This window comes from Camelus ferus, chromosome 20 (genome assembly GCF_009834535.1).
Source record: "Camelus ferus isolate YT-003-E chromosome 20, BCGSAC_Cfer_1.0, whole genome shotgun sequence".
NCBI lineage: Eukaryota > Metazoa > Chordata > Mammalia > Artiodactyla > Camelidae > Camelus > Camelus ferus.
Window position 1 is genome coordinate 12113153 of NC_045715.1, and position 26441 is coordinate 12139593.

At 34.6% G+C, this 26441-nt stretch overlaps 1 protein-coding gene across 4 annotated transcripts in view; it reads right to left on the reverse strand.

Annotated features, from left to right (window-relative positions):
- Window positions 1–26441, reverse strand: part of NUP153 (nucleoporin 153) — a 63942-nt gene that overhangs the window by 35234 nt on the left and 2267 nt on the right. For 2 of the 4 annotated variants that reach the window (XM_032462547.1, XM_032462546.1), the window contains exons 2-9: window positions 18575–18800; window positions 9105–9353; window positions 8838–8977; window positions 8628–8756; window positions 4206–4322; window positions 4062–4106; window positions 3898–3954; window positions 1789–1935 (exon numbers count right to left, since the gene is read on the reverse strand). In XM_032462547.1, the coding sequence (XP_032318438.1) occupies window positions 1789–1935; window positions 3898–3954; window positions 4062–4106; window positions 4206–4322; window positions 8628–8756; window positions 8838–8977; window positions 9105–9353; window positions 18575–18800 (1110 nt within the window). Of the gene's footprint in view, window positions 1–1788; window positions 1936–3897; window positions 3955–4061; window positions 4107–4205; window positions 4323–8627; window positions 8757–8837; window positions 8978–9104; window positions 9354–18574; window positions 18801–25301; window positions 25427–26441 lie in introns of all 4 variants that reach the window. The other 2 variants (XM_032462549.1, XM_032462548.1) reach the window with 2 other exon arrangements.

A 26441-nucleotide genomic window follows, 5' to 3' on the forward strand; every position in this document is an offset into this window, starting at 1 on the left:
CAGAGTCTACTTGTTGGTATTACCAACAAAAGTACCTAACTGGAATCTAATCATGAGGAAACACCAAACATCTCCAAACTGCTGGACATCCACATAGTAACTTGTACTTTTCAGAAGTATCAATGTTACAAAATACCTACAAACAAACAAACTTAAAACAAACCCAAACCTAAAAAACTGTTCTGGACTAAAGGAGATAAAGAGACAGGACAATTAAATGCAAGACATGATCTTGCATTTTCTTTCTTTGGGGACAACTGGCAACATCTAAATAAAATCCGTAGATTAAATAATAGTATTGTACCAATGTTAAGTCTCTGGTTTAGATAACTGTTCTGCAATTACGTGAAGGAATTTCTTCTTTGTAGAAAACACAGAAAAAGATAAAGCAAATGAAGTAAAATATGGAGTTCTTAAGATTTTTCTTGCAGGTCTGTAAGTCCAAAATTGCACTTCAGTTATTTTTAAAATTTTGATAAAGCAAATATGATAAAATATTAATGACTGGTGAGTTGAGTTAAAGGAAATGAATAAACACTGTACTATTCTTTCAACTTTAGTTTGAAAAATTTCAAGAAATTGGGTTGTTATGAAGATAGAAAGATTAAACATAAAGGCACAAATAGATGTTATGTAAATACAGTAAGTACAAAAAACACACCATTTTAGTTAAATGACACAGGAGAACAGCAAAACCCAAAATTTGAGGCATTATAAGACAAATGTGATCTTTTCAAATACCTATGTACCTAACAACTTCATGCCAAGGTATAAGACTCAAGAGAAATGAAAACATATGTCCACAAAAAACTGTACACAAAAATTTCATAGCAATACTATTCACTATGGTTAAGAAGTGAAAATAACCCAAATGTCCCTCAAATGATGAATGGATTAAAAAACTGGTATATCCTAACAATGAAATATTATTCAACCATAAAAAGGCTCATGTTAAGTTCTGATATATAACACAAACCTTAAAATTATGCTAAGTGAAATAAACCAGTCACAAAGGACCACTTTTTTTATATAAGAAATGTCCAGATAAGCAAATCTACAGAGACAGATTAGCAGTTGTCTAGGGCTGGAGGAGAATAAGTGGGAAGTGACTAGTTATTGATGTGAGACTTGTGGGAGGGAGAAGGGATGGTGATAAAAATGTTCTAAAATTGACTGCAGTGATGAATGAACAACTCTGCAAATACAACAAAACCACTGAATGGTACACTTTAAGTAAACAGGCGAATTGCATGGTATGTGAATTATATATCAATAAAGAAGTTATTTAAAAATAAAAACAATGGAGTAAGGGTGAAGATTTGGGGTCTAGAAAGACAAAACCAGAAGTCATGTGTGAAACTTCCTTGGATCCTGGTTCAAAAAAGCAGCCATAACTAACATTTGAACATGGACTAGATACTAGATAATATTAAGAAGGAACTGATGTTAATTTCCTAAGGTGTGATAATACAGGAGATGTATGCCAAAGTACTTGGGGATAAACAGATATGTTCAAATAGTTCAACAACACAAACAGAACACAACATAAAGCTAGTCTGGCAAAATTATTTAATCTAAACACTGAGAGTATACTAGTGTTTACACTGAGGATTTGACCAAGGTGCCAGTCACTTAAACACTTATCAATTCATAATCATCACTAATTCACAAACTTTACCCATTGTCCAGTTGCTAGACTGCAGTAGTAGATTATTTGTACTTTATACTACGTATTTTTATTCATTTTAATCAATATTCAAAAACTAGTGAAAACAAACACATACTTACACTGTGCTTTTTATCTATTCTTTGATTAGTCTTCCTTAATTCACCAGATGGGGTCAGAGATGGTTTAAAGTAAACAGTTCGATTTGTTGCTATGGAAACTGGCTTTGGGGTCATGAGTCTTTGAACAGGGGGATACTGAGAGTCCACCTTACAGATAAACAGAAATCAAAGACAAACTTACTTTTCATATATCAGTGACATATATCTAAAAATTATTTGACAACAGCTAATGAAACTTAGAGACTATGAGTCCTTCTCAGCAGAATAACCAGTTGATGCAAACAAGTACTAAGAGGAAAAATTGATAGTAAAAGAACCAAGGGGTGTGTGTGTGTATTTATATTATTTTTTATATGTGCATTCTGTATTTAGACATACACCTATATACATGCACATATAATTTCAAAATGACCTTATGGACTATGTTATTCCAGACTTAAATGACTCTTCACACACAAAATGGGAACTATGGTAGAGTATTTTGAACATTTTAAGCTTTTACAGGATGAATTTCAAATATATGAACTAAAATTGATTTTGTCACATTTTCCTCAAATTGCTATCTACATTTTTTTCAGCTGTAAATAAGATACTTTTTAATTAGCTATGAAAATATTTTAATTCCTAAGAATGTGAGCAAATCTCTCCAAGTAAATTTTCGTACATTGTTATTTAAAAACCAAACCCAAAGTCCTACAATTTAAGTCTAATTAGTAAAGCACTACTAAGAATTCCTAATCTTAAAATGAACTGCCTTTATTATCTAAGTACACAAGTGTTTTGTCAACAGTCTTTTGGTACACTGAAACACAATAAAAATCCTGTTGGTGTAAAAGGACTATAAAGCCCAGAGCTTTTACTCTGTCCAAATACTGTAATACTATGAATACAGTCCTTTGACTCAGCAGCAGCTGTGAACAACGCTGGTTTCCAGGGCAAAGCCTCTGTATCGTTACCAGCTCTTCCTTAAATCCTCATCACAAGTGTGATCCTACAATTCAATAAGAAAGTCTATTTTGTAGACTGCTCTGATTACAACAGTGAGACTTGGACTTGGAGCCCTCATATTTCCTAGCACCCGTTACCAAAATTTTATCCATACTATACTCAACCATTAAGAAAATTTTTATTAATGAGAAATTCTCTTATGGCACAATTTTTAAATTTTACTTCTTTTTAAACAATCTGATATAAATGAGAGCCTGAGAAAAGCAGCTAATGGCTTACATTAATCCCATCACAGCAGCTAATAATAGATTCCCTCTTGCTTCATTGGAACAGTCTAGGTAATTCTAAAAGTTGAGAAGCAATACTATTCCAAGAAAAAACTCAATGTAAGCTGTCTTTTCTGCATCATAATTTCAATAAAAATAACTGTAATTTACTAATATCTCAAATACAGTCCCCACAATTAATTCAGAGAACTACAACAATTTTAATCAATTACTTCTGCAGGAACTTGGTGTTGTACTAAAAGCTTTCACAAGTAAGGATCTGGGAATATGATTCCTCTGAAGGATACTTAACTAGTCACAAATATAACCTACAAAAATTACCTCTTTAACCCTAACTATCAAGCATTTTATTTTTTCCACAGTAACCTACAAAGCTAATATTAACCAAATAGGATACACTAAAAAGGGTCATCAAGATATAATCTATATCATATTTTTTTAAGCTCTGCTATCTTGGAACAGTATGTTGGCTGACTGATGGTAGATATGTCAATTGGAAACTCCATCACACATAACAGATTTGACATGTTTGAGAAAAGTTTACAAAAATAACTATGTTTAATGAGGGCTTTAGTTCACTGAACTTTTAATTATTTAATACTTCAAGCTCCAACCACTATTTTCATTTATCAAAAAGGGTTAAAGATTACCAGGATATTGAAGATGGAAATACCAAATAACCAAGAAATACTGACTACTACATATACAGCATTGTGCTAAGGCCCTCACAAGAGGCTACAATGTCCAAAGTAAAAAAACCTTTTTTCCCAAACACGTCCGCTGATGACTATCAACTAAGTTCAATTTGTATATACGCCAACTTAAAATACAACAAAACTGTCAATACTTATAATAAATGCTAAGGGAGTCTTACCTTTTCCCTTTTGGCCTGAAAGTCTGTGGGGGTATCTATCCCACTCCTATCAAGAGGCTGAAAAAACAAGATTCTATTGAAATAGATGGGAAACTGAAAAATATGACTCTCGGTACCAATATATAAAAATATGTCTCTTAAAAAAGATTTAAAAGTCAACTTACAGAATTCAGAGGCGAAGAAAAAACAGATGGAATTCTTTTTGCATCCTGTTAAAGTTGAAACAATAACAAAATTAAGATTTTTTTTTTTTACTAAACTCAGATTTTGTTACACTCTTGAATTTAATTGTGATTTTAAAAATTTACCGCTAGAGGGCTTGACATCTTTTCTAAAGACTGCAATATCCTCCGAGCTGTTGAGCTGGTCACACCATAGGACTGCACATTGAGTTGCTTAGCTTTCATCTGTCTTCTGACTGGTGCCTATAACATAAACAGTGCATTATTTGTTGGAACTGTAAACTTTAAAAGCACATATTTCAGGCAATGAAAATACTGACAGAACAGAATGAATGTGCAATGTGAAAAAGGATTAACTATTAACAGTAACCTGTCTCTAGCTGGTGTCATTAAGCTCATGTTCAACTCTCTTTATGCCTTTACTGAAAATCCCATCCTGAGAAATTACTCTTACAATCAGAAAAAAAATGTTAAATGGGAAAAATGAGAATAGTAAAAAGCTCTAGCATTACTTTGATCAATTTATCCCTGATATTTAAATCAAAGAACACTAAATTAATGAGAGCCACATTAAAATATTAGGTGGGGAAGAGTATATATAGCTCAGTGGTAGAGTGCATGCCTGGCATGCATCCCCAGTACCTCCATTAAAATAAATAAATGTAATTAACCCTGGGCAAAAAAAAAAAAAAAGAATATTAGTTATTTTGGGTACTAAATAATATTTAACTATAGTAAATTCCAAGAAGATAACTAAAGAAGACTATACATTTTACTGCAATGGAAATCAACATTTTTAAACTGATTTGTTTCTCCAATTTTAATGTAAGAAAAAATTTTAATACTCAGGCTATTTCTTAATAAATGACTTTTAAACTTTTCTAAAACTGATGTTAAGGAAAAATAGTTATAGGAATAGCCATATACACGTTTATTTTTTTGAGGGAGGTAATTGGGTTTATTTATTTATATTTACTTATTTTCTTGTATTGCTTGGTTTTTGAGGGGGCGGTAACTAGGTTTCTTCATTGATTTCCGCTTGGAGGAAGTACGGGGGGTTGAACCCAGGACCTCATGTATGCTAGGCATGCTCTCTACCCTCCCCCCGACATATACCCTTTAACACATAAGCAATGTTTACAAGTTCCAACAAAAATACTTCCTTTTCTCATGAATGTATTACAACATCCCAACATCCAAGTGACTACCACAAAACAAAGCAGTTTGGCAATGCTTAATGTAAAAAAAGATGCATGCTCACAATCAATATATAACCCAGTTTCTATAAATAGCTCATAGTATCTGAAAAACTGAAGCACAATAACTACTTTAAATAATGTCTCTCTATCTGATACCAAATAGTCATTATATCTTCAGAGCAGCTGCAATATTCTACATTAGCTTTATTAAGAAGAACGTGGTCCACCATTAAGGATTGCTGTTGTTCAGGGCAAAGGCCCTGGCAAACATGAGGCAGCATTAGAATCTTCTAGGAGAATATGACAGCCTGCGCTGTCACTGGATTCTACTGGTCACTAGCCTCTCTGGGCCTCAAATCACTAATCAATAAAATGGAACTGAATTAGAAAATCTTTATTGTATCTCCCAATTCTTAATTCCCTAGGAAAGGAACAGCAACTAGATTTAATTCAAATGTCAGTAATTAACAGAAGCCTGTGTTGACAAGGATTATAAGGGTGTGTCAGGACTGAGCATTAAAAAGTACAGGATTTGATATAAGAAATAGGAAGAAGCAGGAATATACTATGACTAGGACCACTCATGAATCACAGGCTTGCTTCATCTTATCTTCTACTACAAGGTGAACTATTTTAACTGCAAAAAACTTTTTGAAAAAGAGAAAGATGATCCAGTTTAAGCTCTAGAAAGAGGTCCCTGTGTGACCCCAACATCCAGTTAAAACTCTCTGAAATAATAAATATTGCCCATCATCAATACACTCAGAAGACTCCTAATTACTATCAATTACATATGGAAGTATCCTCTAATTAGGAAAGAGACTGCTCCTAAGGACAAGACAGAGTCTTCATATATACTTGCTTTTGTGTCATTTCTATGTCATGGGTTGTCACCTTCAAACACATTTACCTCTCCAAAAGCCTATCAAAAGTCTACATGCTTCAAGTGTCATTACACCTCTATCTTTAAAATGTTAAAGCCTATAATGTAAGCACATAACAACATACACACAAAATAACTTTTATGATCCTCAAGTAACTCTTAGGACAAAGTATAGAATGATGAAATTTACCTTAAATTATTTTCAAAGTTATCAATCTCCAATTGTTCTGTTAACATATGTACGTAAACACAGCTGATTTTGTATATTAACCTTTTTATTCTGTGACCTTGCTAAACTCATTTGTAAGTTCTGACAATGTTTTTTGGAGATTGTTGGGGTTTTCTAGGTAGAAAAGCATGTTGTCTATGAATAGGAGTAATTTAATTTCTTCCTTTCCAATCTGGATGCCTTGTATCTCTTTATTCTTGTATTGGCTAGGACCCACAGCATGATATTTATCAGTGGTGACAGCAGACATCCTTGTTCTCTTCTCGGTCTTAAGAAGAAAGTATTCAGCTTTCATCATGAGTATGATGCTAGTTGAAGATTTTCCATAGATACGATTTATCAGGTTGAGGAGGTTTCCATCTATTCCTAGGTTGCTGAAAATTTTTTATCATGAATGGATGTTGGATTTTGTCAAATGTTTTATGCATCTGTGGAGATGTTCAGTTTTTATATAAATCTTCAGTTTGTTTACACGGTAGATCACATTATTCCTAGGATAAACCTACTTAATCATGATGTAGTAAGTATCCTTTCCATATATACTGCCAACTGATTTTTGAAAAAGGTGCAAAGGCAATCCAAAGGGGAAAGTATAGTCTTAGGAACAAATGGTACTAGAAAAAGGGGAAATTTGTATGTTAAAAATGAATCTTGATCCATATCTCATACCACATACAAAAATTAACTCAAAATGAATCACAGGCCTAAATTAAAACCTGGAACTACAAAGCTTCTAGAAGAAAACAATGAGAAAATCCTATGACCTTGGAGTAGGTAAAAATGCCATAGCTCTGACACCAAAAACATGAATCATAAAAGGAAAAAAAAATGCTGGATGTCATCAAAAGTAAAAACTTCTCTTCAAAAAGACACTGTCAAGACAAGCCAGAGAATGGGAGATGTGCGCAAAACATATATCTATTAAGGGACTTACAACCTCAATAATGAACTCTCGAAACTCACTAATAAGAAAAATAACTCTATTAAAAAATGGGCAAAAGGAGCAGATGAAATAGGTGAAGGGAATTAAGAGGCATACACTTCCTGTCACAAAATAAGTAAGTCCTGGAGAGACAGTCACTAATTATTGTTAACAACTCTATATGGTGATGGATGGTCACTGGTTTTACCGCAGTTACCATTTCATAATGTATAAAAATATCAAATCACTATGTCATCCACCTGAAACTAATATAATATTGTATGTTAATTATAACTCAATAATACCTTTTTAAAAAAAAATTTAAAGGGCAATAAGACTTGAACAGATATTTCACCAAAAATATATTGATAGTAAATAAGCACATGAAAAGATGCCCAACATCACTAGTCATTAGGGAAATGCAAAACCACAGTGAGTTGGAGTTATCACTACATGTCTATTAGAATGCCTACGATGAAAAAAACTGATGACAACAAGCGCCAGCCAGGACACTCTTGTAATACTGGTGAGAAGGCAAAGTGGTAGCAGCCACTATGGAAAACAATTAGGCAGTTTTTATAAAATTAATGTAAATTTACCATATGACTCAACAGTCCAACTTCTAGGTAGTTACCCAAGGGAAATGAAAATTATGTTTATAGCAGCTTTTATTCACAACTACAACCCAAGTGTCCTTTCACTGGTGAATGGATAAGCAAACTGTATTATAACTCAGCAAAAAAAGGACTAATTACTGATATATGCAAATATACAGATTCATCTCACACGCATTATACTACATAGAATAAGTCAGATTCAAAAGACTACATAGTGTATGATTAAATTTATGACATTTGGGAAAAAAGCAAAACTACAGGGAAAGAAAACAGATCAGCAGTTGCCAAGAAGTGGAAGCAGGAAGAGAGGTTGATTAGAGATGCACAAGGTAACATCTTGGAGTGATGGAAATGTTTGTTCAGTATGTCAGTTGTAGAAGTGGTTACTCAATTGTACGTATTCAGTTAAAATTCAAATACTGTATGTAATAAGGGTAAATTTTACATGTAACTTATACCTCTATTTTAAAAAAAAGGAATTAACCATCACACTTCCTGAAACACACACACACACACAATGTATAAAATGTTCACTTAGGACTAAAATAATATAATGTCTAAATGAAAAGAATGTAATCCACAGTTCTGTCATTTCACCACAGAATAAGTGAAACAAAACTCTACTTGAATGCCAAAAGTTACTTACTAATCATTTAAAAATAAAAAAGTTTATGAATCCTTCTCCTATTCAAACCAACCTGATATGATGTGTTTCGTAGTTTAGGCTGTCTTACAGCAGCTGCTGCCCCACCATATGTTGTTTTTCCAGGGTAAAAAGGAGAATCTCCCAGCTGACTTGTTTTAAGGATTGAAGAATTCCCAAGTGACTGCACAGAAACATAATGATAAATTATAAGGAATAAAGACTCAAAACTAATGTGATTAAATCAAATCAAATTAGGACTCACGGGAGAAAGTGCTCCAAAGGCAGACAAGTTGAATGCTGGTTTCTTTGAGCTGGTGGCAGTGTGCTGTGAGAGTGAATGAGAACGTTCAGCCTCTGGGGACCAAAGAGGTGGCACTGAAGTGTTCTTTGAAACAGCTATATCTGGAACAAAAATAGGTAATGCAATTACAAGACCCTATATTTTTACAAATAGAAAATGCAAGTAACAATCAGGTTAGAAAAAAATTATTCCATGAAATTTATTTTTACTACCAAATGCCAAGAATACCTTTATCAGAAGCTCTTGAAGAAAAACCACTGGTAGTTGAGATGTTATCATCATCATGCTGAGAGGTAGAATCTTTAATTTCCTTTACAAGAGAAAATCCAGAACTGCCAATCGGGAATGCCGAGGATGTGGAGGGCTGAGAGTGCAATGCAGGAGATTCCAACATGGAGAAATTCAGATGGCTCCGATGAAGAGAGGGCCTTGTTAATACATCTGGATAATTTGAAGCAGTACTAGTTGTTGAGGGTTCTTAAAAGAAAAGCATTAATATTATGAATATTCAAACTTAGAAAAAGCAATATACTATCACAACAAAATAGTGCTTAAGAAAACATACTATATAACAAATACAGCTTTCATTCAGATCACTAAAGCCTCCCATGATATGCCCAATTTAAGATATTCTTTAGCCAACAAGGTTACAACTAACCTAATTTACCTAACCTAGTGTCAAAACATTTCAGGGATCAAATATAACTTCTAAAAGTACATCGTTCTTAATTTTCCTTGAAAATAAAAGCAAAGAAGCTACATAAGAAAGTCATAAAACAGAGGAGGGCATCGCTCAGTGGTAGTGTGTGCTTATTAGCATGCACAAGGTCCTGGGTTCAATCCCCAATACCGCCACTAAATAAATAAATAAACCTAATTACCTCCCTCCTCCCGCCAAAATTTTAAAAGTCATAAAACAAAAAGGTAAGTCTGTCCCTCCATAAACAACCCCTATTAAATCTGTATATCCCCGCAACAAAAATACTGTATGTCCTCCAACAGACTACTATTCAGACATTAAAAAGAATGAAATTCTGCCATTTGCGACAACATGGATGGATGTGGAGGGAATTATGCTTAGTGAAAGAAAGACAAATACCATATGATATCACTTACAAGGGGGATCTGAAAAATAAAACAAACTAGTGAATATCACAAGAAACACCCACAGATATAGAGAACAAACTAGTAGTTACCAGTGGAGAGAAGGAAGTGGGGAGGGGCAAGATAGGGACAGGGGATTAAGAGGTACAAATTACTATGTATACAATAAGCTGCAAGGATACATTTTACAACACAGGGATATAGCCAAATTTTATAATAATTATAAATGGAGAATAACCTTTAAAAATTGTGAATCACTATATTGTACACCTAAAACTTATATAATATTGCACATCAACTATAGCTTTCCCAGATAGGGAAGATATTTGTGCATATAAACTAACCACATAATTATGTTTATGCCTCCTGTTCTGTGACTTATTTTTTCATTTGTCAATATAATTTTGTCTCTACATACAGAGCACACTCCCTTTAAAGACCACACTGTATTTTACCACATTGATTTACTATAATTATTTTTGTGATTTTTTCCCCCCAATACTCCATCAAACATACAAGCATTTATATTTTCAGACGTTAAAGAGTATTCTTTTGGATAAATCCATGGTTCTGTAAGCATGTAAGAGAAACATGAGAATTACTAAACAAATGTTCCTAAGTGACCCACAAAAAAATTTGATTCTGAAAGTCTAAAGTTGGGCCCATGAAACAGCCTAAGTAGTCCAAGATATCCTGAGCCTCAACAAGTATCCTGTAGAACTGATCGGTCGTAACAGATCAGAATGCATGCTTACTTTTGCTTATGAGAGATACTGTGATCCAAAAATTTCCTGTTAAGCTATAGTCCACAGAGCTATACTCCACAAATAGCAAATGACAGTGTATATTTCCCCCATAGTCTCCAACACTGGATAATAACCTTTTCTGATTTCTGCCAATCTAATATGTCAAATGGCACCATTATTTTATTTGCATTTATTTAAATGCAACACTGAGCATTTATATTTCTTAACTGCTTATTAATAAGTCTATCTTGCTAATAAAGTTTGTCAGATCTAATTTCCTTTTGAGCAGTAAGATTAGTATGACATGATCTGAAATATCACAACTAATTTTTTCACTGTTGGTTGAATCCATTCATTTTTTTTTTATATCTTTATAATACAGAAAATAACTTGTACTTTGTCTACTCAGACTTACCATCCTAAAACTATATAAGCACTAAAAACTTTTACTCTTTTCTTTTTGGTAGTATTGCTTTTATTTCAATGTAATATTTAATCTTGACTCCAACTGGAATCAGTTATGGGTAATGAAGGAATGATTCCGCTTCATTGTTTTCCAGATGGTTAGTCGGTTTATATTCTGAAATAATCTTAAGTAAGCCATCTTTTCCTCACTGACTGAGAAACCATCACTACCATATACTGAATTCTAAGAGGCTTTCCTCAATGATGTATCTGTGTATTTCTGTACCAGTACCATAATACTTAAAATACTAAAGCTTTATAACACATCTAATGCCTGTAAAAGTTACTCCAACCTACCCTACATTCCCCTTATTCTGTTTCAGAACTTCTCTATTCATTTTCAGGTGTATTTTCAAGAACTTTACAGTCATTTGTCAAGTTTCCAAAAGGCTCTTCCAGTTAAGCTGGAATAACTGGGCCCCAAGACCAGCCCTTCTACTGTAAATAACTATTAAAGTGGACAAAATAAATGAGGCAATAACTTTCAGACAACAAAGAACAGCACAAGAAAAACTCCTGGTGAGCCCTACTATCACTGCCCATCCAGATCTCCGTCTAGGAACATTTCCAGATCTGGCACACAGACAGCTGGAGTCCAGGCAAAACACAGTAAGCAGAAATCAGAATTAAGTGCTTTGGACAGTAGAAAACTATGCAGGGAAGGGCCTCCAGAAGTCCACGTGGGAGTGTCCAGAGAGCGGATGGGCTATTACATGTATTGGTATACACAGAGTAGAAACACGTAAAGCCCACCTTCCCTAGAAAAAGACCTACTGTAAACTCATCCTAAAAAGCCACAGAGGAGACAGTTGGGAGGCCAACTCCTGCCACTTGAGGAACTTAACACACCTCAGATTTTCCACAGATACCCATTAACAAAAGATACAACTAAGTCTACAAGTGTTCAAAATGATCATTCAGTAACAACTGCCTGCTAAAACAAGAACCAAAACTCTTCAAAGGACAATAACAGAATCCAGAATCTCTACATGTATTATTCAAAATGATAATTTAATCAAAAATCACTTGAAAAAGCACATTAAAAAATGCTTGTATTGTTTCACCATTACACGATTTCTGGACTTTGGATGACTGACGTATGCAGAAGTAAGCAGTAGTTTCCAAACTCCAAACAGAAATAAAAGATAGATTTTAAGTTTCACCAAATGCCTATTGCATATCTACCAAAAGGAAAAAATGATAACATCATTTCACTTATTAACATGCTAAATTATATTAATAATTCCCTAGTGATTAATGATTCCTTGCATCCTTCGATTAACTCTCCCCAGTAAGTAAGAAGAGTCTGCTATTCTTTACTGTGCTGAACTGTACTTGCTACCTGAAATCATTCTGTAGTTTTCTTCTATGTACTATCTTTCTAAAAGTCTGCCTCCAAAATATTTAACAGCTTAAGCAATTCTGGTTATTTAGTTCCAAGTGCTATTACACAAAAAAAGGTGCAGATAAAAACATTTAAATGGGACTAGAAGAAAACATCAACATAACAAAAACAACGTATGAAAAACTCACAGCTAATATCACATCCAATGGTCAAAGACTAATTTTCCTTTAAGATCAGAAATAAGACAAGAATGCGTGCTTTCCCCACTTCTATTTAACACAGTACTGGGAGCTCTATCCAGAGTAATAAGGCAAGAAAAAGAAAATAAATTCATCCAAATTAGAAAGGAAAAAGTAAAATGATCTGTTTGCAGATGATATATTTTATACATAGAAATCCGTAAATATTCCATCAGAAAAAAATCTGTTAGAATAAATAAATTCAGCAAAGTAGCAGGATACAAAATCAGCATGCAAAATTCAGTTTTGTTTCTATATGCTAACAATGAACAATCTGAAAAGTAAATTAAGAAAATGATTCCAAAAATGATTCCATTAACATCAAAAAGAACAAAATACTTAGGAATTAACTAAGGAAGGAAGTGAACAACTTGTACAATGAAAAGTACAAAAGTAATTTAAGAAGACATAAATAAATGGAAAGACATCCCATGTTCTTAGATTGGATGAACTAATTTTGTTAAGATGTCAAAACTACCCAAAGTAATCTGCAGGCTCAATGCAATCCCTTTCAAAAACCCAGTAACTTTTTTTGAAAGTAGAAAAAATTCATCCTAAAAATTTTATGGAATCTCAAGGGACCCCTAATAACCAAGATAATCTTGAAAAGGAACAACGTTGGAGGTCTCACACTTTCTGATTTCAAAAACTTATCACAAAACAGTAATCAAAACAGTGTGGTCCTGGTATAAAGACAGACATGCAGACCAATGTTACAGAACATAGAGCCCAGAAATAAATCCTTGCATACACGGTCAAATGATCCTTGACAAGGTGCCAAGACCACTCAATGGAGAAAAAACAGTCTCTTCCTGGAAAAACTGGATATCCACATGCAAAAGAAGAAAACTGGATCCTTATCTTACACCATATACAAAAATAAACCCAAAATAGATTAAAGACCTAAACATAAGACCCAAAACTATAAAACTCCTAGGAAATAAAAACAGGAGAAAAGCTTCAAGACATTGGTCTTAGCAATGATTTCTTGGATATAACAAGCAACAAAAGAAAAGCAGATGTGGGACTGTATTAAACTTAAAAACTTTTGTGCACTAAAAGACACAATCAACAGAGTGAAAAAGCAACTTACAGAATGGTAGAAAATATTTACTAACCATATATATGATAAGAAATTAATATCCAGAAAATATAAAGAACTCCTACAACTTAACAACAAAAAAACAAATAACCTAATTAAAAACTGGGCAAAGGCCTTGAACAGACAGTTCTCCAAAGATGATATACAAATAGCCAACAAGCATATGAAAAGATGCTCAATAACACTAAGCATCAGAGAAATGCAAATCAAAACTGCAATGAGATACCTCTTCGCACTCATTAGGACAGCTACTATCAGAAACACAGAAAATAAATGTTGGCGGGCATGTGAAGAAGCTGGAACTCTTGTGCACTACTGATAGAAAATGTAAAATGGTGTAGCCATTGTGGAAAACACTATAGTGGTTCCTCAAAAAATTAAAAGTAGAGTTACCATATGACCCAGCAACTCCACGTCTGCATACATACCCCAAAAAACCGAAAGCAGAGTTTCAGAGATGCATACAACCATGTTCTTGACCCAATTATTCACAGCAGTACAAGGTGGAAGTAAACCAAGTGTCCATCAACAGATGAATTAATAAATGTGGTAAATATTACTCAGCCTTAAAAAGAAAATAAATTCTGATACATGCTGCAATGTGAATGAACTTTGAAGACATTCTGCTAAATGAAATAAACCAGTCACAAAAGGACAAACACTGTATGATTGTACTCATATGATGTATGTAGAGTAGTCAAAGTCATAGAGAAGGTACAATGCCAGGGGCAGGGGGTAAGGGGAAATGGGAAGTTAGTGTCAAATGTATATGCAATAATTTCTTACCAAGCTTGCTCAAGAAAGAGATACTGGCTGGAGCTTGGAAATCTACAAGTATTAGCATTTAAACCTACTGGCATCTAAAGGTTATCATACTTCAATTTCTTTGCAGCCAAGATTCATATACATATAGGTTAAAATGTTTCTTAGAAGACAAAGTATTCAAATTTTATAATATAGTCTATCCAAAAAGTGCTTTTTATACTTATCCATTCTCTCATCCCTGCAGCAGATTATCCTACAGGATAAAAGCAATAGGACAATTTTCTAGCTTTTGGCAGACATCTGCTAAATCTAGTATATACAGAAACTATAGGGAAAAAAGAAATCTAATATGATATACTTCTACTGGAAGGTATGCTGCTAACAACAATGCCAGTTTTTCATACTTACAGAGCTTCCTTAACCTCCAAACCAGGTCCAATAAAGGACACCATTTGAGATAATAAGACTAAACACAGCCATGCCATCTACAGATTCACATCAGCCACAAACGCCCAGTTTTGTAAGTCACAGGGCATCACTCAGTCAATGTAGTCTACAACATCAATTTAATGCTAACATACTAGAGATGCCATTGTGGGGCCCTCAGAGGCCTGAACTCCTACTGAACCAATAAAAATTTAACATGTATGTTATTGGAGGTCCTCCTCATTGATCCATTCCACTAACCTAGCAGGAGAAATCTAGATCCCTAATGGCTCACCATCATTAAGACAATCAATACAAGGAGGTACACATAAGCAGAAAGCTGCAGATAACAGATCTGAAATGGGCCATTCTATAACCGTTGTTACTGCACTGTGCTATTGGAAGAATGTACAATGCTCTGCAGCTCCAGTTACTATTAATATAAAAGCCACCCTGGTAAAATTACTATTCAGTAAACAATATTCAGGACTGTTATTTTACGCTTTCAATAATTTGGCATTACTTCAGGAGTAGGTATGTCTAAGTTGTTTTGAGACTGCATTGTTCAAATTTAAGTGTAATGTTTCAAATGTAAACTGGCTGTATCTAGTGAGATCTATGTTCATCATATAGGGGAATTATCAATGGTACTTTAGTCACACATTATGTGACGGCAAGTACTGAATTAATACTTTGAGGAAGGTCGAGGCAGACCGTGAGAAGAGAACTGTCTAGAAATTACAAATTTAAAATAAGAGTAGGAGTCAGCTCTAAGGCAAGACAGAGGGGAAAAAATGCTATCAGGTTTTCAAAGTTAGTATCAAGAAGCTGCTCACAATTTGCTTCTAAATCATCAGAGGAGTCAGAGTGAGAAGGTGTGTGAATGAGTGTGGGAACAAAGATAACAAGGTCAGCCATTAGCTGGTTGTCTTTGAAGCTGGGTAATAGCTACACGGGGGTTCACTATACTATCTTCCTTACTTTTGTAGTTTGAAATTTTCCACAATAATTTAAATTTAGAAGTTACAAAGAAGTGTATAGTATACATTTAACAGAATAACATATAATACATATATAATTATACATATATAAATATATATTATACATACAATAATATATATTAATAAGCTTAATAATATAATGAATAAAATCCAAGTTGGAATTGACCTTGGCAGACCAATGAATTAATTCCATAATTTCAATGAAAACACAATGAAAACACAAATACACACAAAAAAGAACTTTGACAGATGTAAAAATGAGAAACTGCATTTATTTCACAGCTAAACTAAATTCTTCAGTTTGTTAATCCCCACAAGCATGCTCCTTAAAATAGAAGAGGTTTCAGTCACTGTAGATATATGCTGGTACACACTACAAGCCACTAATCAAAATAAACAGCAACTGGGGTCCCACTCAATGTCCAAAAAAGAGAATGACACAAAAGCAGTCAGCTTAGAGATCTACCAGATAAAATCTCAAGATGGTTGTTGGGTAATACACATGAAAAGAAACCCTGAAAGTACAGATATTAAAACTCCCTGCATTATCCTAATAAAAATAAGCAAGGATTTAAAGACTAAGCCAAACTGAGTATCACTAAGAAAGCTTAGATCTGCCAATTTCCCCAAAATGAGAATTATTCTTTCAGGCCCATTTCACTCTAATTTTCACTTTGAGCAAATCAAACAGGAAAATAAGTTACTAAGTACATCAAAATTAACAGGAACACATCCACATCAATTATTCAGACAAAACAAGATTTAACACAGAATTAGAAAAAAAAATGTATAATTATGTCAAAACATGTAGTGAAAGAAAATATATATATATTGAAAAGAATATATACTTGAGAGAGAAAGTGGACTTTATCAAAATTTAAAATTTTGCACATCAAAGGACACAATCAAGAAGATAAAATACAACCAACAGAATGGGAGAAAATATGTGCAAATCATATACTTACAGATAAGGGACTTCTAATCCAGTCCAGAATATATAAAGATCTCTTTCAATTCAACTATAAGTAGACAACTCAGTTAAAAATGGAAAAGAGGGATGTGAAAAGCTATTTCTCCAAAGATATACCAATGGCCAATAAGCACACAAAAAGATGCTCAACATTGTTAGTCATTAGACAGATGCAAAGCAAAACCAGTTAGATACCATTTCACAATCACTAGAGTAGCTATATTTAATTTAAAAAAAAAAAAAGTAAAATAAGTATTTGTGAAGGTGTGAAGAAATTGGATTCTTCATACATTGCCGGGTGGGAAAGTAAGATGGTATAGCCACTTTAGAAAAAGTTCTTTCTGAAAATGTTAAAATTACCAGATGACCCAGCAATTCCACTCCTAGATAGGTACCCAAAAGAAAACACAACCACACAAAAACTTGCACACTAATATTCACAGCAGCACTGTTCTTAACACTCAAAAGGTAGAAACAACCCAAATGTCCATCAACTGATGAATGGATAAATAAAATGTAGTTTATCCATGCCATACAATATTACCTGGCAATAAAGAAGTTCTGATACGTGCGACGACATGGATGAACCCTGAAAACATTCTGCTAAGTACAAGAAGCCAGTGACAAAAGACCACATATTTTATGACCCCATTTATATGAAATGCCTGGTGTAGGAAAATCTTTAGATACAAAGTAGTAGGGCTGGAAGGGTGGGATAAGGAGTGACTACTAAGGGGTATGGTATGGGATTACGCATTAGGGAGGGTGGAGGAGGTGAGAAGGATGGTGTTTAAAATGTTCTAACACTGACTGTGGTGACTGGACAACTCTGAATAACTAAAAACCAGTGAACTGTGTGCTTTAAATGAGTGAGTCTTACGTTACATGAAATACATCTCAATAAAGGTGTACAACATAGATATAGTGAAATAACAGAGAAATATCCCTAAATATGTCACATTTAAGGGTTACACTGAAGCTATTTAACATTTGTAAACCCTACCAAAATGCCATAAATGGATCCCCAAAATCTCAGGCTTTAAAATGCAGGGCCACTCAATGATGAGATTAATGAAATGGCCCAGCTGAGCCCGCGGCACAGAGGAAAGAGCCAACTGCAGTCACACCACACCCAGGTCTGTGTGTGGTGGGAGGCGTTGTCACACTGCTCCCTCAGTGCCAAGACCCAGAGTAAGGGCTTCACATTTACTTTTTTCAAAATCACTTACGAGGGCACAGAGGAGAATATAAATCATCTTGACCAAAGCCACATGATTAACAATTGGCAGTATAAAATTTCAAACTCAAAATCTAACAGCAGAGCTTGAACTCTTAACTGACATAGCATTTCAGCCTCCCTTAAATAAACAAAAAGCTGATAAGAAAGAGATCTGACTTGAAGGTGATCATCACCCTCCTCCAATGCGGCTTCTCTACTACACAATTAGATTGACCATAGCCAAGTAATAGAAAGGTATTTTAAATTCAGACATGAAAACCTATCATTTGTAACCAAACATCCACATTCTATTTACCTTCTGTGTTACTGACTGTTGGCTCAGGAGTGACTCTCCCATCATGAATGTTAGAGCTCTCCTCGTCAGCATATAGCACATGGTCATCTTCCCTATTCTCCGGCCACTGTGGCACCTCTCTTGTGTCTGTTGAGCAGCTACATACATCTTCATTCTTGTTGAAGTATCTTTGAAGCCATCCTGGCACAATATTCTTAACAGATTCTGTAACCCTGCTAAGGATGCCCTGTTGGGGGGAAAAACATGGAAGGCAGTTTTAGAAATTTATGTTATTAAGTAAGTACCTATTTAGAGAATGCCATACCAGGCAAAACATAATTGTTTCCAACAAAGTTTCCTAAAATTCAGTTACTCAAGTGAATGCTGACATAATGCATTTTACAAATTCTAGACATTATGAAATTCTACTTTTTTCTTTTCTCCATTTGCGTCCATGAGCTCCAAATGGCCATATTATTCTATCCTTAAAAAATTCTAACAGGCCATCAAATAAGCAATATAAATTTTAGATTTAGTAATAAGATATGCACTAAAATGTTATAATCCCAGACCAAAAAAATCCATCCTGATCCCAGCATATTAAAAGAAGCAATATAAACAATACCTTCAACAGCGTCCCCAATTATTTTACTATACATTCTTTAAGAACAAAGATTTAGACAAACAAAAATGAGATTTTTTTTTTAAAGACAGGCAATAAGGTAACTAAATTCAACATAATAAACTCAAGAAATAATCTAAGATTTTTGGGGGGGATGTAAAATTTCATTATATCAAATGTGGCCTGAAAATCAAGAATTTTATTACAGTAACTTTTAAAGGGAGAGAAAGATGTGGTATAACAACTATCAGCATTATTAACATTCATCATGTCAGACAGTTCTCAGCAGTTTATATGTATTATTAAATTACTCAATTTAATCCTCACAATAACTATGAAATTGGTTTTAATAGTGCACTTCACAGATGAGAGACAATGAAGTTAAGTAACTTGCCCAAGGTCCAAACACAACGGCTGTGGTCTATCAGGGATTAGTAAGACCAAAGGTGAAATTTGAGTACCTCCTTGTACTCTGCTTTACTCTAGGTAAAATAAGAGTAACACCTCCCCCCACTACTACCTCATAGAAATTATAATGAAGATCAAATGAAATAATGTGAAAGCACTTCGCAGTTTACAAAATATAACAGAAACATACACTGATAATTTTACTAACGAGGGAAAAAAAGCTAGCAGAAACAAATGGGGGTGAAGTGACCAGTTTTAGGCAGCAATTTCCTTCATAGAGTAGTGTCAGAAGGAAAAAAAATAAACTGGCAGGTACAAAAAAACAGTAGCTAAAATCAAGGCAGAATACACAAATCTACCTTGAAAAGCTAACCCAAGACAAAGAGGCCTTGAAAAATAGTCAAGAGAAAAGGTGGAAGACACCTCTGACATAGGCACTTGAACAGTATTTTCCTTATTGTTTGAAAAGGTATGGAAAACAACTGGGAAATATGTAATTATTTTTCCTGTAAACAAAAATTTTGAACAGACCTACAATCTCAGCTCTCTAACAATACATGAAGCAACAATCCTAGGACACTCACTGCTCCAAAATACAAGTTCACTGTTTCCCTTTTCTATGCTCAGGTTACATAGTATTAGTTCCTTTGGAAAGAAAGATTATCTATCTACTTTAAGATTAAATATTTATAAAAATATACTTATTATTTTACTCATATTTAAATATTTATTTACCCCCCTCTCATATTCCAAAAGACTTTCAAGTGCTTTCAAGATATGACATTAGTTTAAAAAAGAAAAAACTTAAGATACACTTGATATGAAGTGACAAGTTAGCTAAAGCACTCTAGCAAGAATTTAGTGTCAAGTCTTTTGTGGACTACCTCTGAAGTGTTTAGCTACTAAAAGTAGCAGAGATTCCTGTGATCCCTACTCACCTAAGAGACAAGTACAGAACAATTTAAAATTAACGCCAGACTTAACGAAACGTCATTTATGTGGCAGCATTAGATACTGTGGAGAGCAATTAGTAAAAACTGAACAGTCAAAATGGATACAATAAAGTTCATCCACTGAAACTCATGAATTTTGCTTGGAGACCTTCTCTTTCCTAAACTAAAACATAACCAATTTAACCTCAGCCCACAGCAGATTAGTACAAGAAAATTACAGTGTGACAGAGGAATTAGCAGTGGCACAATGAATGACAGCCTGAAGCATGCTTGATAGTAAAAAGAAACACAGATGATAAAACTGACCTGCAACCATTATTAAAAAGAAATATCCCTATACTTCAATATACCATTATAGGGTAAATGACCTGAAGTCATAAAAAAAGTTAAATTAAGCTCAGTGTACCCTCATGCTAGTGGTTCCCAAGATGCAGTCCCTTCACCATTTACATCTGCATCACCTAAGGCCCTACCCCAGCCCTACTAAATTCAGGAGGTAGGGCTCACCTGTTCTAACAAACCCTCCCAAGAGATTCTGATGTATGTTATAGTTAGAGAACCACTATTCTAGAGAGATTAGGGAATTAGACACATTTCAGAAAATTACAACACATTTTAGACAGAAAGTCCTTCTGTAAGAGGTGAATAAAATTATGTATACTTAAATCTTAATGTTCAGTTATCTGGAAAACATACATGTGAAGCACTAGTTAGACAACAATTCAAATATATCATAAAATACTCTAAAATTAATCAGAAAAACAAATCTTACAATGGACTGTGCTGAACACAATGTGGCTTATGTAACTATTTCCCCAGTGTTTCCCAAACTTTAGCCATGATTTTTACGTGTGCTATTACTTAATGCTTTTCTTTCTATCCATTTATTTTATTTCTCTTAATAAACAATAAAATCTATCAAATCACAGATGTGATGTCGCACCAGTCTTCACTTGCCATTTCCTAACTCTACTCTTGATTGGCTATCTCATCAAATTGGCTTCTGGTAGGCGTGGTCCATGAGAGATTCTGGAGGACACCAGGTATTAGAGGATGGGAGGAAAGACAAGTCTTTCTTCCTGTGCTCCCTCTCTGCTCAAGTGCCCCATCCTTAAAATGACAGCTCCAGCCAGGCCTTTCCCCTACTCCAGTGACACGATTTCTGCCCTTTATCCGTCCACCCCGGGGATGGTAACAGCTTCCCAATGTTGCTACTCTCTGGGCATCCTGCTATCCTATGTGTATTCCTTATCTCTGAATAGACTCTTTCTTAAAGATATTTCAGATGAACCATCTGGAGTGAACTGTTTCTTGCTAGGTCCTTAACTGATACAGCACTGTACTTGTCAAATGTGTTTTCTAATTAACATGAAAATTTTGAAAGTCAGTCCACATATCAGTTAGATTCATCTTCTTTAGCAACAATGGAACACATGCACCACACTTGGGGAGGCACCCGTATTACTCAAAAGATACATCCACCCTGTATCTCTGTCAAACAGTACATAAATGGACCGGGGAAGAGGCTTATCCTGGTGAATATTTTAGAATCTTTAACTCACAGGGGTAAAAGCAAACACTGCTTTTCTTCATTCAATTCACTTAATATTATTGATTGCATATTCCATGTCAGGCAAGAACACTGGGGATATAGCAGGGAACAAGTTCCTACCCTCCGGAAGCTTAAGATTCTAAGTTAGGGAGACAAAAAGTGAAAGACTCAAACATAGAAGTGTCCTTGGCACATGCTGTCCAAGCTTCTGGTAAACTTGTTTACAAATGTGAAATCTAATAAACCTGTTAACTATGATTTAACTATTTAAAATCCTTTAAAATTCCCCTTTATGAATATATATATATTCATGTATGACTGAAAAACTGTGCTGTACACCAGAAATTGACACAACATTGTAAACTGACTATAACTCAATAAAATTTGTTTAAAAATCCCCTTTAATCACGAGTGTGTGCACACGTCTGTGTGAGAATCTATGTGTAATCTTTTGTTCTGTAGCTCATTTAGTCACTACAAAGGGACTAAAGCAGCAGTTCTCAAATTGCAGTCTTCAAACCAGCAGCACTGGTGGCAGTCATCTAAGAGTATGTTAGAAATGCAAATTTGCTTTAACAAGCTATTAAGGTGATTCTTATGCAAATTAGTTTGAGAAACACTGTACTAAAATCATCTAAAAACTCAGTGACAGGTTTCCCAATTAAGGCCATGATAAACATAACCCTGAGTATAAGCTTAACTACAAGATAAACTATTTCCTTGATTACCTCATTATCAAATGTCATGCCATCATATCAACTTTTATAAATATCTACTTTATAATATGAATTCTGGAAAATCAAACATAGAAGTAAACAGAAGTAAAACATAAAAGGCTACTTTTAAATCTATTTTACTTTCAGTTAAAGACTTAACACATTTATAGTACATAACCAACTACCAGATATTTGAGGTTTAAAAAAGTGCTAGGGAAAAGAAATCTGATTATGCACAGAATTGGGTAGACTATAAAGAGGTAAAGGACCCTGTCTATCAGATAAATTACCCTGCCTGGTAATTTTTATGAATTTCAAAGTACCAAAGGTAAGACTTCAGCCACTAAAGGAAATCAGAGAAAGGGAGCTAGAAAGGGGGAAAATTGTTTTCTTACAGAAGAAAAAGTTCCTTTGACTCTTACCAAAGGTCTACCTTTTCAGGAGTTATTGAGATAACATGCTTCAGATCTTTACAGAAAGGGGGCAAATCAGCTTCCTATATGGACCCAAAGAAAGAATGCTTTGTGATATTAAAAACAAACAAAACCTTGAGATGTAAACAGAGACATACTGAGTAAAGGTCTACTAAGGAGTGAATACTCAAGTCCTACTTTATCAGATTAGTTCCCTTCCTACTTTCAGAGGCTTCAGTGGTTAAGCATAACTGCTTTTATTATAACTTAATGTAAGTTTTCCTACAGAAAGTCTTCTCTAATCCTCCAAGTCTGGGACAGTCATTCATCTTTATGCACCATCAGTGCCCTGCACTCCCTATACGATGGCGATTTGTCAAATGGTAATTACAGTCTATCACCTCCACTAGAGGATCAGCTGGTGTATGATTTTAACTTATCTACAATTGCACTATCCAACCAATTTCTTATTCCCACATATGAATATGTGACAAGTTTCAATAAAGGACATCAGTAATTCTAGAATTCAAAAAAATAAGTAACACATTTGTTTGGTACAATGGTTTCAGCTTAAGCAAGTATTTTTGTTGCCACACTAATAAGTCTTTCCTCCAAAAAAACAACTTGTAAAGCTATCCAAGTGTATGAGAAAATTGAGCCATCCCCTGGAATGATAAATAACACAAAGCCAACTAAATGAGAGAAGTAGAAAGGTAGTCAAAGAAAGAAAAATTAATGAAGGGTTTATAAAAAAGCCACAAAACAAATGGGGCATTAAAATCTTAAAAATACTCCTCGTAGCCCTAAACTCTACACCAGACGATCCTAAGTAATAAGCTAAGTAGCTACAAATAAAACAATTCTGAAAATTACCAGGTCATTACACTTTTCCACTAATATTCTGTGCCTAGTGAAAACGGTTTTAATTAGTGTCATCAGACCAAAGTCTTCAGTTTACTTCAAACTTCTGCCTCATCAGAGGACTTTCCAGGAAATGGTGACAACACATGGGCTTTTTTGTCATTTATCTTATCAGAAAAATTGGTGAGTAAATTGATAAACTATCACACACCAGGGCCTCTCATCACAAACAAAAATCTACTTTGCATTAAACAATTTAATACTTGGATTTACTTTCCTATACACTTAAGTGACTAGCATTTCTAGTTTAAGGTTTGGCCTCATCACTCAAGAAACAAATCCTCAAATCCAATAGGAGCCTATAAAAGGTGAACTTGGTTACACAAAGGAAAAAAAGCTCTACTAAGAGGCAGCAAAATTCAGAAACAATAAATATTTATATCAAAAGGTTCTACTTAATCACAACAATTTCAAATGAGTCCTTACTATACATGCCAAGCCCTGTTCTAAGAGCTTTACTTATATTATCTCATTTAACCCTCACAATTTCCACTTTACAGATGAGTAAATTAAGCAGAGAGAACTTTTCCAAGTCCTGGCAGAGAAGGGATTCAAACCCAGATACTCTAACTGTATTGTAGCACATTTTCCTATCAACTATTTCCATTTCTATTTCCACTGATAGTAATAATTAAGAATCTAGGATAAAGCAAACAAAGATAAAATAAAATCAAAACTACTTAGTGACTTCTGGAATGAGGTAAGTATTCAACTTTTAAATATTCTACCTTTTCAAAACTGAGAACACTCTTTAGCGATCAAATACCAACCAGGACACATTTATTTGGGACAAAGTATCATATAGAAGCTACCAAAACAAACAAATAAACAGAAAAAAACTACACTATTATATAAACCAGGATCAGGCAAACCATAATCTACGGGCCAAATTCAGCCCTCCGCCTTTTGTACAGACTTCAAACTAAGAATGATCTTTAACATTTCTCAAAGGGTTATAAAAACCAAAGAACTTGCAGCAACAAAACCTAAAATATTCATTATCTGGCCCTTTACAGAAAAAGTTTGCAGACTCCTGATCTAAGGTACTAAACAAAGGGGTTTCCTCCCCCTCTTTTTTGAAACAGCTAGATGCAGAAACTGACTTGTAAGACAAACTACAACCAAGAAGATAAAAGGGCAAAAACAAGTAGCTCTCCTCTCACCAGGAGGTGGCAGTAGATTCTTCCAGAGGCAAGGTTCTGGTTTGCCCATGGGCTCAAGTTTTTGGTGGTGGCTAGTAAGAAAAGCAGCTTGACCTCTCCAGAGCTGACTTTCTGGGCCTGACCATCTGCACAAAAAGGAAATGGGAAAGGAGACTGAACAGGTGACAAGAACTAACCACATCCTCTTTAGCGACCTGTTCACTCCTAACTAGAATAATGATACCATTTCTTAAAGGCATCTGGGCTAAGAGTTAGGGAATAGGGACGAAGGCAAGTAAAAATGATCAACTGATCATTCCGCGCTGTTTTTCACTTTCGTTGCTACAATTCTTATATTACTATCCCTCACTTAGTTGAGTAAGACAATGAACTTTTTGTCTCCGTAACTTCAAGCAAGATGCCATTTTAAAGATCAGAAGTTAAAAGGAAAAAAAAAAAAATGTAAACTTCAGATATACCTCAGCAGAGCTAAACCAGAAGTCAAAACAGGAAATTACAAGTCAGTTGAACACATGCAGAAGTCACAGGTACTGCATGACTGCACAAGCCGGTCGGCCTGACAGGCGATGGCAAACATCCATTAACCGACAGTGCCAGACTTCTCATTCCAACTCTCAACTACAAAATCCAAAACTTCATTTTCGCTCAGAAACCACTAGACATTTAACCAAATAACATTAGTACAAAACATGCCATGTCATGAAGTTCCCTGCTATTCATGATGACTCAGCAGCTGCTGCAAAACAGAGATGGCAGCCTGGGACAGTGGACAGCAGGCAGGTAGTCTCCAAGTCCACAAACGTCCCAGTAAGGACTAAAGAGTCTTGTCTTTAATATTTAAGAAGATCCTTAAATAGAGTATTCTTTTGTTTATTCCTGGACAATTTCCTTTGAGAGTATCTGCCTATATTAGCACCTGCGGTGTTGATTAAGAAACCCCCAGACAACTTTAATGTCAATTCAAAAGCTAAAAATGTACTTTTTCAATTAAATGGCTGGGACAAAAAGCTGAAAAAGTATTTTAGACAGGGGGAAATGATAAATTATCAAGCTCTAAAACAAAACTGCACAGCCTGAAATCGTATCAGCTCTAAGACAATTTGGGTCACAGGTGTTATGCTGTTAAGGCATCATCTTCCC